The sequence below is a fragment of the Nuphar pumila genome, chromosome 12 (genome assembly GCF_984573655.1).
Source record: "Nuphar pumila chromosome 12, dmNupPumi1.hap1.1, whole genome shotgun sequence".
NCBI classification, from domain to species: domain Eukaryota; kingdom Viridiplantae; phylum Streptophyta; class Magnoliopsida; order Nymphaeales; family Nymphaeaceae; genus Nuphar; species Nuphar pumila.
The window spans coordinates 22018534-22033848 of record NC_143260.1 but is presented as its reverse complement, the minus strand read 5'-3'; the positions used below and the strand labels follow the sequence as shown (position 1 = coordinate 22033848).

At 36.8% G+C, this 15315-nt stretch overlaps 1 protein-coding gene across 1 annotated transcript in view; it reads right to left on the bottom strand.

Annotated features, from left to right (window-relative positions):
• Positions 1-15315, bottom strand: part of LOC149820276 (putative protein phosphatase 2C 72) — a 45425-nt gene that overhangs the window by 22321 nt on the left and 7789 nt on the right. Inside the window, exons 2-3 of the mRNA XM_089983261.1 lie at positions 7280-7756; positions 2992-3203 (exon numbers count right to left, since the gene is read on the bottom strand). Coding sequence (XP_089839387.1) covers positions 2992-3010 — 19 coding nt within the window. The 5' untranslated portion in view covers positions 3011-3203; positions 7280-7756. The remainder of the gene's footprint in view (positions 1-2991; positions 3204-7279; positions 7757-15315) is intronic.

Here is a 15315-nt window from a genome sequence, read left to right as displayed (position 1 = left end):
AATGGTTTAAAATGAACGGCTCACAATGAGCGTATCGACTGTTTTGATGGTATCTTTCATTTTTAAGATAACATCCAAGGCACCTCTTACGGTAACAGGTGCCAATGGTGTGATCAACTCTCAATCTTTGCTTAGGAAGAGAGATCACCTAGGGTACACTTAGGGTACATTTGGTTCTATCATTCACTTCTTCTCTCATTGTTTTTTTTTTTTTTTTTGCAAAAGCAAGCAAAAAGTACCTTCGTGAGAAAGTGAAACTCATTTGCCTTTGCAAATGAGAGTTGTTTTAGAAAGCGAATCTCATTTGTGTGCCAACTCTAATCTCATGAGACCTCAAGAGATTTAAAATGTGAATCTCATTTGCACAATACCCCCATGTTTTGTGGATTTTAGTCTTGATGTAATGGCCTGAAATGGACTCTTGATATCACATTGAGGTGCTGTCAGGTCCATGTCTTGTCAGAGCTTGCTTGGGAAAAACCACAAGTGTCACCGTCCGGAAGGTAAGAACCAAAGTCGGAGCTAGCTCAGGCTCGACATGTTTAAGCTCAGCTCCAACTCATTCTTAAAAAATAAATGAGCCAAGCTTGAACAAAGGTTTAGGCTCAATACATGTAAATGATCCGAGATTGAACAGACATACCAGCTCGGATAAGCTTGGTAAGCCGGATTAAGCTTGGCTCATTCAGTTCATAACATGGGCCCAAGGAGAGGTCTTACCTTAACAGGCAAGTTGTTGGTCACCCTAGGAAGGGGTGTGGGTTAAAATGCCACAAATTTTCTCTTTCAAAGAAGCTTTTTAAACAAATTTCAAAAACTTTGAAAACATTTTTAAATTAAAGGTGTTCAGCTAGAGCCGAACTGAGTTTTGCTCGAGCTTGACTCAAGCCGATCCCAGGCTAAGGTGGTTCAAGCTCTGCTCGAGCCAATCCTCGACAAAGGTTATATGCTTTGTATGTGCCTAGCATTTTCTATGAGCAAAGGACGTGCACATATTCCATAATTACTGTTGGTATATTTCTATCACCAGCTCGGCAAGAGTGGACCTGGAATGTAGAAGGATGGCATCTAGCCATAGTTAGGCAAAGGATAAGAATCAGCAATGATGTATTCATCCTTTTAATAAGAGGATAGTTATGGAGCAAAGCTATGATAGTTCCATTCTTACTGAAGCAAAGATTATGTGGTTTAACAGAACTCTATATTTGTCAACAATTTCTTTGAAATCATCGAAAATACCATTGCTTATGAACAGTCTTTGGATCTCAAAATCTTGTGTCACAGGCATTGATTTGTATTACTTCTGTAACTAAAAAGTTGCATTGCATATTCATTCATCAAGAAGGCAAGGAACTTGGAGTTCAATTACTTGAAATTGAGTTCATTTACTAGGACCCACAACATTGATATGTATTTCTTTAAGCTTCTGGAATTGAAACAAATGAATTAGAGTTCTTTAATCCAAAAAGACACTTTCAATTTCTATGTTAGTTCTTTTTCACTTTCTGAAGATTACTATATATGTTCTCTGTCTTAGTTTTCCTTCTCAAGGACATGTTCATGTTCCCACAATAATATTTCTAGACTGACTTGTATATCCTTCATCTTATTGTAAAAATGAGTATTTTTATGCATTTTTTGCTTTAGAAGTATTCTGAAAATGACACAGGTTATGCTTTAAACATTTAGCTCAGGATAAAAGCAATTCATATGTAAACACAGAAAACCATGGGGTCATAATTAAATTAAACAACCATCCTATTCACATAATAATTGAACAATACAATTTGATTTTAATTTCACAAAAACTTACATAAAAAAATGAGAATCATGATGGATTTATGTATATGTGCTTTTTAATTGAATCCCACAAAAAAAAATTGCTTTTCTATTATAAGAAAAAGAGAGTGACACCATACCAAATCATAGAATATGACTGCTATTCTTTAACATAAAATAGGTGCAGACCAAAAAGAAAAAGAAGACATTACGTTGAATACAATTTTTTTTTTAATGAAAGAAAACCCTATTAAAGACCTTTTCCTTTATTTATAAAGATGAAGTGGGCACGGAGGATCCTATGAAATACTATTGAACAGAAGTCATGAATTTCATAGTTCACAAGTGTTAAGATCTCGACAACATTCCAAGACATACTTGCATATATTTTATGAGGGCATGTTACATTCTTTACATTTTGAAACTTTTTCAGTTTTAGACAGTGAAGAGTTTTCTAAAAGAATAGAACCCAATGATCCGATAAACGGATCAAGATGTTGCCTTTTTTCAAACCACCCATAAGACTATCACCTATATACTGAAGCAGCAAATAACAACTTCTACTATAGGAACACCACCAAGACCAATGGGACTATTCTCAGCTTTGCTATAAACTTTTTAAAATGGAGGAAATGATGTTGATAGGAACATTGATAGGATCTGGAAAGATAAACCTTCTTATTGGTTTCCAGATCAAACGTTAACCTGTTCTGTATCTCTGTTGTTCAGTATGTGTCTGCCTAACCCCAGCTTGCCAATCCAACACAATAAAGGGTAACAAAGAAAACACCTCTACTTGTTAATGTTATGCACAGAATGTGATCATGCAGTCTCATGTTTATGGGTTTCATTAGATCTCTGGCAGATGTCACATTTACAAGTTGTAAGATAATCAGCAGGTAAGAACATAGCATGGGCATTGTTAATGTTAGGCATAGAATATGATGATGCACTCTCATAGTTATGGTTTTGTGAGATCGAGGACATATATATAAGTTGTGGGATAATCAATTAGACTTTCCTAGCAACCTTAGGAAATCTAACATCCTAAAATACTATACTAGACTAGAAAAGAAAATTTCTGCTGCAAGGAAAGCATCCACTGTGTTATCCATACATGGTCACTTGGAGAAATAGAACAAGAATGAGAAATAATTTTATGACACTGAAGTGGCCTTAGAATAAGGGAAACATTTAAGAAAAAAGTCTTACCAAGTGCCTCTATTAGCATCTTTGGCTTAAGTGTCTTCAGCCTCTGCACTGTCTCTGCAAAATGGCCACTACCTTGATCGGGTAAATCATCTCTGTCAACACTAGTTATCACCACATAGTCCAATCCCCATGATGCTATTGCTTCAGCAACATTGGCAGGTTCATCAGGATCAGGAGGAGGTGGTGTCCTTGATGTCTTTACATTACAAAATCTGAAAAGATGTTGGAACTCAGGTTAATTGCACTCTTAGATGTTCAGTACCACCTAAAGTGGTTGAAACCAAGCTAAGGTACAAAACAATACATATGTAAAACCATAATGGTTTCACCAGTATCACACAAAAGTTAAGCATTTGTGATAGCAATTCTCAAGAAAGCCTCTGATTGGCTCCTATATAAAGGAAGTACTAAAATGATGGGGAAAAGCATTCTCAAAGGCTTAGATTAACATAAGCAATAAATGCATAAATTTTTGCTACTATAGTTTCATCGTTGATAGAAAATCAAGATATAAAGATCTCAAAACCAGGGCACACATGATAAAAAAGCAAAGGTGGTGGGGTTGGTTCGCACAATTTGGGAAGTAGAACAGAAGTTTGTAAACTGAGTTATTTCCACACACGGAAGGAATGAATTACAAAAAATTGAGATTTGTCAACATGTCAGGCTTATTGACAGTTTCCTACTTAGAGTGTAAGATTATGATATTAGTGCAACAATATGAAATTTCTTCAAAATTCTAATTGCAACATAGTAGCTAGCATGGAAAAACATATTGTACCACAATTTCAACCCTTCAGCGTGAGAAAATGATAATATTAACTATGAAAACCAAGACATCAACGCCAATTAAAAGAGTGATCGCATAATCAAACAAACAAAGATGGTTTTGAAAATCTCAAAAATATAGTGATATTTTCAATTCTGGTGATATTTTGAAAATATCGGCTGACCTTGTGTTATCATCGCAAAAAATTTTCCCCTCCCTTGCGAGAGAGAAACGAATTCCGCGAGTCAAACTCGACCAAAGTTTTGAAAATTGTTTTGAAAATTTACTCGCCTCCGTTTTGAAAATTTGCGGGAAAATTCCGTGGAATGGGATCCGCCTGTCGATACGAGGTTCAACCGTTCCTGGCGCCTTTACCAGGGGTAATTGAACCAAGGATCAATTATGTGCTTTAACTTGACTCAAATATCTAAATTATGCTCTATTTTTCCTAGAATGCACAGAGAATCAGGCTTGTGCTATGGAATTTTGAAAATAATGCAAGTTTGAGAAAATATGATGTTTGCTTTGGAAAATTGAAATGCATTTAGAAAAGGACTGGAAAATGCTTGAAAATGGAATTCCTGGGAAAATCATTGAATTTTATTGGAAATCAGAAATTTGCATTGGAAAGTGATTTCTCAGGAAAATTTGAACTTTAGAAAATCGATTTTGAAATTTGGAATTGCTTTTCTGAGAAAATAGATTTGAGAATTCTGAGAAAATCAAGAAATTCATTGGAAAATGACTTTTGAAATGGAAAATGAATTCTCAAGAAAACTGGAAAATATGAGAAAATAAATTTCTAAAAAACTTGGGATTTTGAAATTTGAGAATTTGAAAACATAGGAAAATCTTGATTTGAACTTGGGAAATGCTTTGAAATGTCATTTGAAAACTTAGGATTTTGAGAAAATCAGATCCTGAGAAAGACTTGGAAATTCTTGAGAAAATTGAATTTTCTGAAATTGAAATTGGAAAATGAGTTTGAAATAATGCAATTTGAATGATATGAATGAATGAATATGAATTTGAAAAGGGAATTTCATTGAGGAATTGAGAAATCCTTTTAAAGGTTGAAAAATGCAGTGCATTTTTGAAGTTAGCCTAAGTGTGTAGGCTGAATGTGGCTAATATGAAGATCATAAATCTTGGTTTTCTTCGTATTCTGACTATGGCCATAAATACGAATCCCACCGAGTTTATAAACTCCATAAAAGCTTGTGCACGTGCCATTCGTGTAAACCATAGTGAATTTGAAATAATGTGCATGAATGATACATCACATATTGAAATTTGCATAAATTAAACTATATGCAATGCAGCCCTATTCTAAGCAGAAATGTAACTCTTATTCCAAATTATTACATTTGAGATTACATTGAATTGAAATAAAGAAAATAAAATCTAAGTCTTCTTTCTTGAATGTTCCTGCAAAACTAGAAAACAAGGTTAGCACAAAAATGTAGGTTTTTCTGAATTTATCCGAAAATATGGGAAATTATCGGATATTATTCAGATATAAACCCAAATTCATACCCCCTTTGATATAAACATGATGAATAATGAATAAATTTCGAAAATAAACTTGAAAATTCGAAATTGGGGTCAAAATGACCAAAATACCCCTGATGACCTTGAAATCAGGGTTTTCTGAAAGAATTTTTGTAAATTTTGGAAATTTGAAAATCAAATGAAATAAATCAAACATAATATGATGAAATATGATGATATGCATGAAATTTTGGGAGAATTAGAAATTGAAATTTCGAAATTTAGGTCAAAATGACCAAAATACCCCCAATAACAAGACTATGGCCTTGAAACCAGGGTTTTCTGAAATAAATTTTGCAAAATTGAAAAATATGAAATGCAAAGGAGATTAAAATTAACCCTAATATGATTCTACATGCTTATGTACATGATAAAAACCCTAAAATGGCGAAAATATCATAAAATATCGAATTTAACCTGATTTTCGCTTGATTTTCGCTTCTGAATTTAAAGATAAACTAACACATGGAGCAAATGAACTTGGAATTAAACCAAATTTGGCATGGACACCTAAAATAACCCTAAAAATAGAATGGAGCTTGAAAATCTAATTTTTTTGTAATTTTAAATATGAAAATTCAAATAAAAACCCTAAATTTTATGATTTTTGCCTAAAATATTGATTCTAAAGGGGATTTAGGATATCAAATTTCCGTAAAAGTTTCCCAAATTTTATGGGGTGACAGAGGACAGTAAGGCAAGGATTTTTGCCTTTTACAGTTTCTGTTTTTGACCTATGGTCGGAGCTGTACCACTCCGGCAAGTCGGATCGGAATCCGGCGACTCTAGTAAATGAAGGAAACAGATAGGTTTCGGTAGAAAATGTGGGAAAAATGGCAAACAGATGTGAAAATAGCTGAAATTATGGGAAAATGTCCCTGACAAACATAGGAAAATTTAATATTTTGACACCATTGGGATTCGAGTTACGGTTTGGAACAGGGAACACCGTTATCAGACACCTAAATCTCTGAGATTTCTGGACATTGTAATCTGTTAGACAGAAAGGGAAAATCCGGGAAAAATAATGAAACAGATCCAAAAATTCCAAAATTTTGGGAAATGATAGTAAATTATGTTAGGAATAACTTTCATGTTGAAAGTTTTTGCAGACAGGCTACGGATTGAACAGACTCGATGTATTAGGGTATGTCTGTACCCTGTCACAGGAAAATCAAAATTTTCCCAGGGGTCTGGGAAATCCGATTTTTGACAGAGGTCAAAACTTATTGGAAAAAGCTCAAAATTTCCAGATCATTAGTAGATTCAATCATGAATCTACTGTGATTTTTTGAAGAATGATCCGGATCCCACAAAAGGATGAATCCGAAGGTTTTTGTCTGCTAAAGCAGAAATTGAAATTTCTGGATGACAGAAAACCCGATTTAGGGTTTGATTTGCTTGATAGGGTTCCAAAACCCAAATTGCATCAAATTTTCGGCAAGAAAGCAAAGACATAGAACTAAAGTTATCAAAATTTTATTTTGGATTTTTGAATGGAAATATATTCATAAAATGATGACTGGACTCTACCTAAGACTTGAAATTTTGTAGATTCTAAACTAACTATTTGTAAGACTATAGAAAATGAAAGAACATGCATAATAAAATTAAGTTAAATGTAATATTTGAACATGAAATTATATCAAATATGAAAATAAAAAAAAATAAATAAAAACTAATAGGGGTATGACCTACTTTGATATTGGCTATTGAGATGAAAGATCTCATCCATGGAATGGATGAATCATTTCATCTGATGGCTCTTGTTATAAAAGACTATCCTTTCATATCTTTATAAAATTGTAAAAGCTATCTTTCATCAACGTGAATCCAGTTTGGACTGGTTTTCATGTTGATGTCTACAAAGCATCCCTCAAGGATCTCCCTTTTAACGAATTACGAAGGTAAATATTACGCGACCTGTGCAACATAAATATAGAAGATGAAAACAAGGGTCGATCTTACCTTAGAAACCCTGCTGCAATGAAGGTGTTTGACTGGAGATAGGCACCAATATGGATGTTAGTAGACTGCTGCAAGGTGTTGGCTGCAGATTGGTATGGCTTGGAATCAAAGGAAGATGGTGGCGCTGAAGCTGCTGGATCAATGGGCTGAAGGAGGCTGCCTTGACGTTGGTTGATGAAACCGCAGTGATGGAGGGGCGGTACCAGGGCTATAATGGCCGAAATGGAGATGTGTTGGACGTCCTTTGGAGGTACGATCTGGTGGCTGGAACTCGAGGTAGCTGGACCTGTTGGTGATGAAGGCTAGAGTTGCTGCAGAGGTCGAAGGTGGAGCTGTAGTAGTGCTACAGTGAAGATGCTCCTTGGTGGCTGCCGGCTAGAGTGCAGGCTGCTGTGTAGAAGAGGTTGGAAGAGGTGAACCGGCTGGAAGAGGTGAAGGTGCAGCTGCTATTGATGATGATGGAGGTGGCTGTTGAAGCTGCAACAGCCAAGAGAGAAGGAGAGAGCTCAAGGGAGAGAGAGAGAGAGAGAGAGAGAGAGAGGCGTGAGATGGGAGAGAGCCGTATGGCTCTTTTCTTCTTTTTTTTTTTTTGTTTTAGAACTTAGGTTTTAATAGGGCCTCTACTTAGGGTTTAATGAAAATGGGAAAGGGGGAGAGAACCCTTTACGTGAATGGCTGGGCAAGAGGGAAAAGAAGGGAGGAAGGAAGGGAAGAAGGAAAGAAGGAAGAAGGAAAAGAAGAAAGGAAAGAAAAGGGAAAAAGAAAAGAAAGAAAGAAAAGGAGGGAAAAAGGAAAAGGGAAAGAAAAAAAATGAGAAAATGGAAAGTGGGGCTGGAGGCTTGGGTGACCACCTTGTGGGTCCCACCTCCTCTCTAAAAAAAAATAAAAATAAAAAATAAATAAAAATCAATAAAAACAAAAATAAACAAATAAAAAGAAGCATTTTTTTTTAATAAAATAAAAATGCAAATGAATGGGCCATCTCAGAGCGGGTCCAAATTTCAATTTTGAAATTCATTTTGAAGATTAGAGGGGTAAAATAGTCTTTTCAGAAAAATTTCCAGACGAAACGAGCTATTTTTGGCAGTTTTTGAAACGAGCTCGGATTTTGAAGTTCAATACCTCATTGCGAAGCAAATCCAGTATAGAATTTGAAAATTTGATTTTGAAAGAAATCCAGATTGTTTTTCTCGAGAAAATGCTTCCAACCGAAACGAGCTATTTTTGGCAGTTTTTGAAACAAGCTCGGATTTTGAAGTTCAATACCCCATTGCGAAGCAAATCCAATGTAGAATTTGAAAATTTGATTTTGAAAGAAATCCAGATTGTTTTTCTCGAGAAAATGCTTCCAACCGAAACGAGCTATTTTTGGCAGTTTTTGAAACGAGCTCAGATTTTGAAGTTCAATAGCTCATTGCGAAGCAAATCCAGTGTAAAACTTGAAAATTTGATTTTGAAAGAAATTCAGATTATTTTTCTTGAGAAAATATTTCCAAATTTAGACTCCCGGGGTGAAAATGTCAATTTTGGAAACTTGAGGTTTAAAATTGATTTCTGAAAACTTTTAAAACTCAATCTGGATTGAAATTTATAAAGCTGGAGTTCTGGACTTCGAAAATGAAATGAAATGTGATGAAATGTTATGAAATGCTAAGAAATGATATGAAATGATGAGAAATGACATGCGAAATGCAGACCCTGAATGGAGAATTTTAGATGTTAGACCCCGATTGGCAGCTGTACCAGTTTAAAAAGCATTAAAATTGATAAAATTTGCAAAATAGCTCAAGAAATGGTTTTCGGGACTCTACTGGATCAGAGTGACACTGAAAATTGAGGTTCGAGCTGGATTGAACTGAAATGAGCTGGATTGAGCTGAGTTTTAGAGTTTCAGAACTCAAATGAACTGACCAGGCACTGACTCAACTGACCTTTTTGACTGAATTTTCAAGAAAAGCTGCCATTTTTAGAGAAATGGTATGGAATGGTCATTGGAATGAAGTGAATTACGAACCTGAACTGGGTTTGAGCTAAAACAAAGGTCAGTAATACTGAGATGAACTAAAATCAAAGCTTGAACACTAACTTAATTGACTGAACTCAACTCAATTTCAGCTAAAAGAGCTAAAATGGACTAAAATGGGCTCCTAGACACTTGGAAATGGTTTTGAACTGAAACTGGAGTGCTTGAACTTCTGGTGAGCTCAAGTTATACTCTGGGGAGTATGACTGACTATGAATGACGGACTCAGAGACAATTGGCTTGGATTTGATTGAGAAATGAGCTCATTTTTTAAGAAATGATCCCATTTTGGCAGGAATGGTCAGAAATGAAAATGGTTTGTTCATTGTGAGCTCAGATGAGCTTGAGATGATTGATATTTTGACTGACCTGAACTGACCAATGAGCTTGGTTGACTCCGACTGACTGGTGTTCGGGATGGCCTAGGGGTAAAGTGGTAATTTTCCTAATGAAAATGGCTAAAATGGTGATTTTCTGAAACTGACTCGGTGTTTGACTCCTACACTGACCTAACAGGGTTGGCACTGAACAAGGAGGATTGTTTGAGAATGAGTGAGGAAAATTTGGGGTGTTTACAGATGCCCCTCTTTGCTACTAAGCCGGCTTGAAGACGAGCTTAGTGGCAAAGAAAAACACACCAAATTTGGGCTATAAAAATGCCCCAGTTAGAAGGATCTGACTGGATATGAAGAGATTTAGCCCTGATGAAAATGGTAGATATGAAATGGAGAATGAAGAGGAAAGAATTTACTTCAAAAGAAGTGATATTCAGGTTTTGCCCTTAACCTGGATGGGAAATGAAATACCTCATCAAAAGAGGCTCAGGTTTAACCCTTAACCTGATCGGGAAATAAAATACCTCATCAAAGGAGGCTCAGGTTTGTACCCTTATCCTGATCGGGAAATAAAATACCTCATCAAAATGAGGCTCAGGTTTAACCCTTAACCTGACCGGTAAATGAAAATGGTAAGTTGGATGGTGAATAAGACAATTTTCTAGAAGAGGAATAAGGTGACTCTTTCAACAACACGAAAGATGAATTCTCTCGACAACGCGAAAGATGACAAGGCGATCCAAAGGAGCAAGGCGATTCTTTTGTCAACGCAAAAGATGAATTCTTTCGACAACGCGAAAGATGGTAAAGGCGATCCAAAGGAACAAGGCGATCCAAAGGAGTAAGGCGATTCTTTTGACAACGCAAAAGATGAATTCTTTCGACAACGCGAAAGATGGTAAAGGCGATCCAAAGGAACAAGGCGATTCTTTCAACAACGCGAAAGATGACAAGGCGATCCAAAGGAGTAAGGCGATTCTTTTGACAACGCAAAAGATGAATTCTTTCGACAACGCGAAAGATGGGAAAGACGATCCAAAGGAACAAGGCGACTCTTTCAACAACGCGAAAGACGATAAGGCGATCCAAAGGAGTAAGGCGATTCTTTTGACAACGCAAAAGATGAATTCTTTCGACAACGCGAAAGATGGGAAAGGCGATCCAAAGGAACAAGGCGATTCTTTCAACAACGCGAAAGACGATAAGGCGATCCAAAGGAGTAAGGCGATTCTTTTGACAACGCAAAAGATGAATTCTTTCGACAACGCGAAAGATGGGAAAGACGATCCAAAGGAACAAGGCGATTCTTTCAACAACGCGAAAGACGATAAGGCGATCCAAAGGAGTAAGGCGATTCTTTTGACAACGCAAAAGATGAATTCTTTCGACAACGCGAAAGATGGGAAAGGCGATCCAAAGGAACAAGGCGATTCTTTCAACAACGCGAAAGACGATAAGGCGATCCAAAGGAGTAAGGCGATTCTTTTGTCAACGCAAAAGATGAATTCTTTCGACAACGCGAAAGATGGGAAAGGCGATCCAAAGGAACAAGGCGATTCTTTCAACAACGCGAAAGACGATAAGGCGATCCAAAGGAGTAAGGCGATTCTTTTGACAACGCAAAAGATGAATTCTTTCGACAACGCGAAAGATGGGAAAGGCGATCCAAAGGAACAAGGCGATTCTTTCAACAACGCGAAAGACGATAAGGCGATTCTTTTGTCAACGCAAAAGATGAATTCTTTCGACAACGCGAAAGATGGGAAAGGCGATCTAAAGGAACAAGGCGATTCTTTCAACAACGCGAAAGACGATAAGGCGATCCAAAGGAGTAAGGCGATTCTTTTGTCAACGCAAAAGATGAATTCTTTCGACAACGCGAAAGATGGGAAAGGCGATCTAAAGGAACAAGGCGATTCTTTCAACAACGCGAAAGATGAATTCTTTCGATAACGCGAAAGATGATAAAGGTTACTCTCTCAAGGAGGTAAAAGGTGATATCAGGATGTGTCAAGATGGACATCGAGTTCTTCACTTCATGTCAAGATAGTAAGAAAATATTGCCAAAATATTAAAAATTATTTGTTGATTCAAAAGGCTTGAAATTGATGTATATTTGTATGAAAATCTTTCCTCTTTTCTACCTGAAGTATTACCTCCGACTGGGCTTAACTCCGTAGAATCAAGATTCGAATTCAAATTGCTTGCAATTGGCTTTCTTTCAAGGAAGCTATCAATTTCCTTGATATGAGCAGAAAAGAGAGTATTCTTGATATTGTGAGAGCAATTGGTGAAAGAATATTGATAATAGAATTTCACAAAATTAAAGAAGATTCTTTGGCAAATTTGGCAGTCTGATATCCTGGGATTCTTTTCTCATGATGATCTTTCTGCCCACTTTTTTTCTTTTTTTAGCAGAATTAGAGCTCTCTTAGGCTTTTGGAGATTTTATTACATCATCCTTCATTTTGGAGATGTCCTGACTTTTCTCTCTCTCTTTTTTTGGAAGGGTACGTCACAAACTCCTTCATCTTGGAGATGTTCCGATCCTTCTTTTCTCTCAGGGATTATATCGACAGTTATTGGCTTATTGGTTGAAAATCTTTTGATGATAGCAGAAATTAAATATCCTTTAGGGTTTGTCGGGAGGCTCATCGCAGTCGCCTTCATCTTGACGATGCTCTGAACTTTCCCTGGAAGGATCCGTCACAAACTCCGTCATCTTGGAGATGATCCAAATCTTCTTTGGCCCCGGGGGTCTACTCGCCTAATTCGCCTTCATCTTGACGACAGTTGAGAGATCCCTTTTGCAGATATTTAATTGCAGCTTAGGTGATTGAGGAGATATAAAGATTGAGTGGATTTTTCTGTATCACCCAGGATATTTTGACTGCTTTATTTTCCAAGAATGATCTTTAAAAATGTGCCATTGACTGCGATCAATACCGATCACTTATGGCTTTGCAACAACATTGAATTTCCTTTGCTGGCCATATCGAGGATTTATTCTTCATCCTTTTGGTCGGCTAATAGAAAGAATTTGAATTTTGAATCCTTTTTCACGAAAGCTTTGACCTTTCAGAAATAATACTGAAGGTATTCTGAGGTAATGTTTTTGTGCAATAAAAATTTTGAAATCAACAAATATTTAATGACAAATTGACAAGATTTTCTTGAAATCCTTTGTGGAAGCGAGTATTTGAAGCACAACGTAACACATCTATGACAAAAATTTTCTTCTCCCTTCCCCAAAGGAGGAGATTCAGACATTGGAAATAGAAATTACTCCTCTCTTCCCTGAAGAGGAGGTGTTTGCAAAACGAACTTTCGAAGAGAAATTAAGCTTTCGTCAAAACTTCCTAACATTAGGCTTCTCTTATGGAAAGGGGGCCGGTAATGATGAGGTCGGTGAATTGGTCATGAAGGAACGAGTCCATCACACTCTCCCTAAAAAGAGGGTCCTTCATGATGAAATGGCCTAGTTTGAAATTGCGGTCACAAGGAAAGCGAGCTTCCGTCGAAGCTCTCCCTGAATTAAGGGTTCCTTGTATGAAATTGGAAATTTGTTTTGCAAACGGTTCACATAGACACGAGTCCCTTCAAACTCTCCCTGAAAAGGGGCTAAGTGAACGAATTGGATAGCATGCGAAAAGAACGAGCTCCCTCGAACTCTCCCTATAAAAAGGGTCTCTTGCAAGAAAAATTTATTGGAATTGGTATTGGATGACCAAAAGGGTCAAATTTTGGAAATTGGAATTTTGAAATTTGATATTTGAAATTGGAAATTGGAAATTTGGAAATTGATTGGCTAAAAAGGTCAAAATTGTGAATTGGTTTACTGAGAATGACATGGGTTCTATAGGGATTCATCCTAAGAACGACATTGGTTCTATTGAGAACGGCATTGGTTTCGCAGGGGTTCGACCTGGGTTCAATAGGGACTCAGCCTAAGAACGACATTGGTTCAATTGAGAACGACATTGGTTCACTAGGAACGACATGGGTTCGATAGGGATTCAGCCTAAGAACGACATTGGTTCAATTAAGAACGACATTGGTTCACTAGGAACAACATGCGTTCGATAGGTATTCAGCCTACGAACGACATTGGTTCATTTGGAACACTATCAGTTCAATGAAGAACGACTATCAGTTCACTTGGAACACTATCAGTTCAATGAAGAACGACTATCAGTTCGCTTGGAACACTATCAGTTCGATGAAGAACGACTATCAGTTCACTTGGAACACTATCAGTTCAATGAAGAACGATTATCAGTTCGCTTGGAACACTATCAGTTCGATGAAGAACGACTATCAGTTCACTTGGAACACTATCAGTTCAATGAAGAATGACTATCAGTTCGCTTGGAACACTATCAGTTCGATGAAGAACGACTATCAGTTCACTTGGAACACTATCAGTTCAATGAAGAACGAGGACTATTATATAGAGTTGGATTGCTTCTAAGAACGGTTTCAGGATTATCCCCTTATCCTGAACGGGGATAGAAATTGGATGACTCGAAGGTCGAAATTGACATAATTAATATTGAACTTGAATTCTGATGAAAGGTCATCGTGAAGACTGCACCTAAGAGATCGAATAACGCGACCAATGTGCAAGACACCAACACGAGTGTTAGATTTTTAAAGGGTACCAGTACGAGCACTGGATTTTGAAAATGTACCAGTACAAGCATTACGTTTTGAAAGATTACCAGTACGAATACTGGGTTTTGGAAGATTACCAGTACGAGCGCTGGATTTTGGGAGATTACCAATACGAGCACTGGATTTTGAGAGATTACCAATACGAGCACTGGATTTAGAAGAATTTACCAGCACGAACCTTGGATTTTGAAAATCTTACCAGCACGAACACTGGATTTTTGAAAATCTTTCCAGCACGAACACTGGATTTTTGAAAATCTTTCCATCACGAACACTGGATTTTTGAGAAATTACTAATTGATTTTGATAGAAGATTTTCAGTCTTCACCCTCACGACGACTTTGACAACTGTCAAGGTCTTAGGATTTATCCCTTAACCTGAAGGGAAAGTTCAGGTTTATCCCTTAACCTGAAAGGGAAAGTTCAGGTTTATCCCTTAACCTGAAGGGGAAATGAATTCGATACATATGGATGCAAATGAATGTGAATGAATGCATGCAAATGCAAATGAATGCAAATGTATGTAAATGAATGCAAATGTATGTAAATGAATGCAAATGGGAGATTTATTTGACCCTGCCTGCATACAGGATGTTTTGAAGACAATTTTCAAAATAATGCCCCAGTATAACTGGGGAGTGAGAAGTTAGATGAAAGGATAAGTAATTGATATTTGAAGAATACTTTCTGACTTTTGATTGATTCAGGAGAGACTCTGAAAAATATCACTTCTCGCAGAAGGACATGGTGCAGAGAAGGAGAAATTGATAATTTTATTGATGCATTGAAGGAAAATGACAAATCAAGGAAAGATAGACTGGATTACATCATCCTTTGAAGGCAAAATGAGAAATGGGAAAATGCTACCATCGTCGGCTTTTTGAGTAATCGAGGAAAGATGGCTAGTCCTTCTTTTTATCTTCAACGAGGATATTCTTATCAATGCAATCTTGAATAATATTCTTGAAGACAAAACAGTGGTCAGTATCATGTCCTACTGCCCG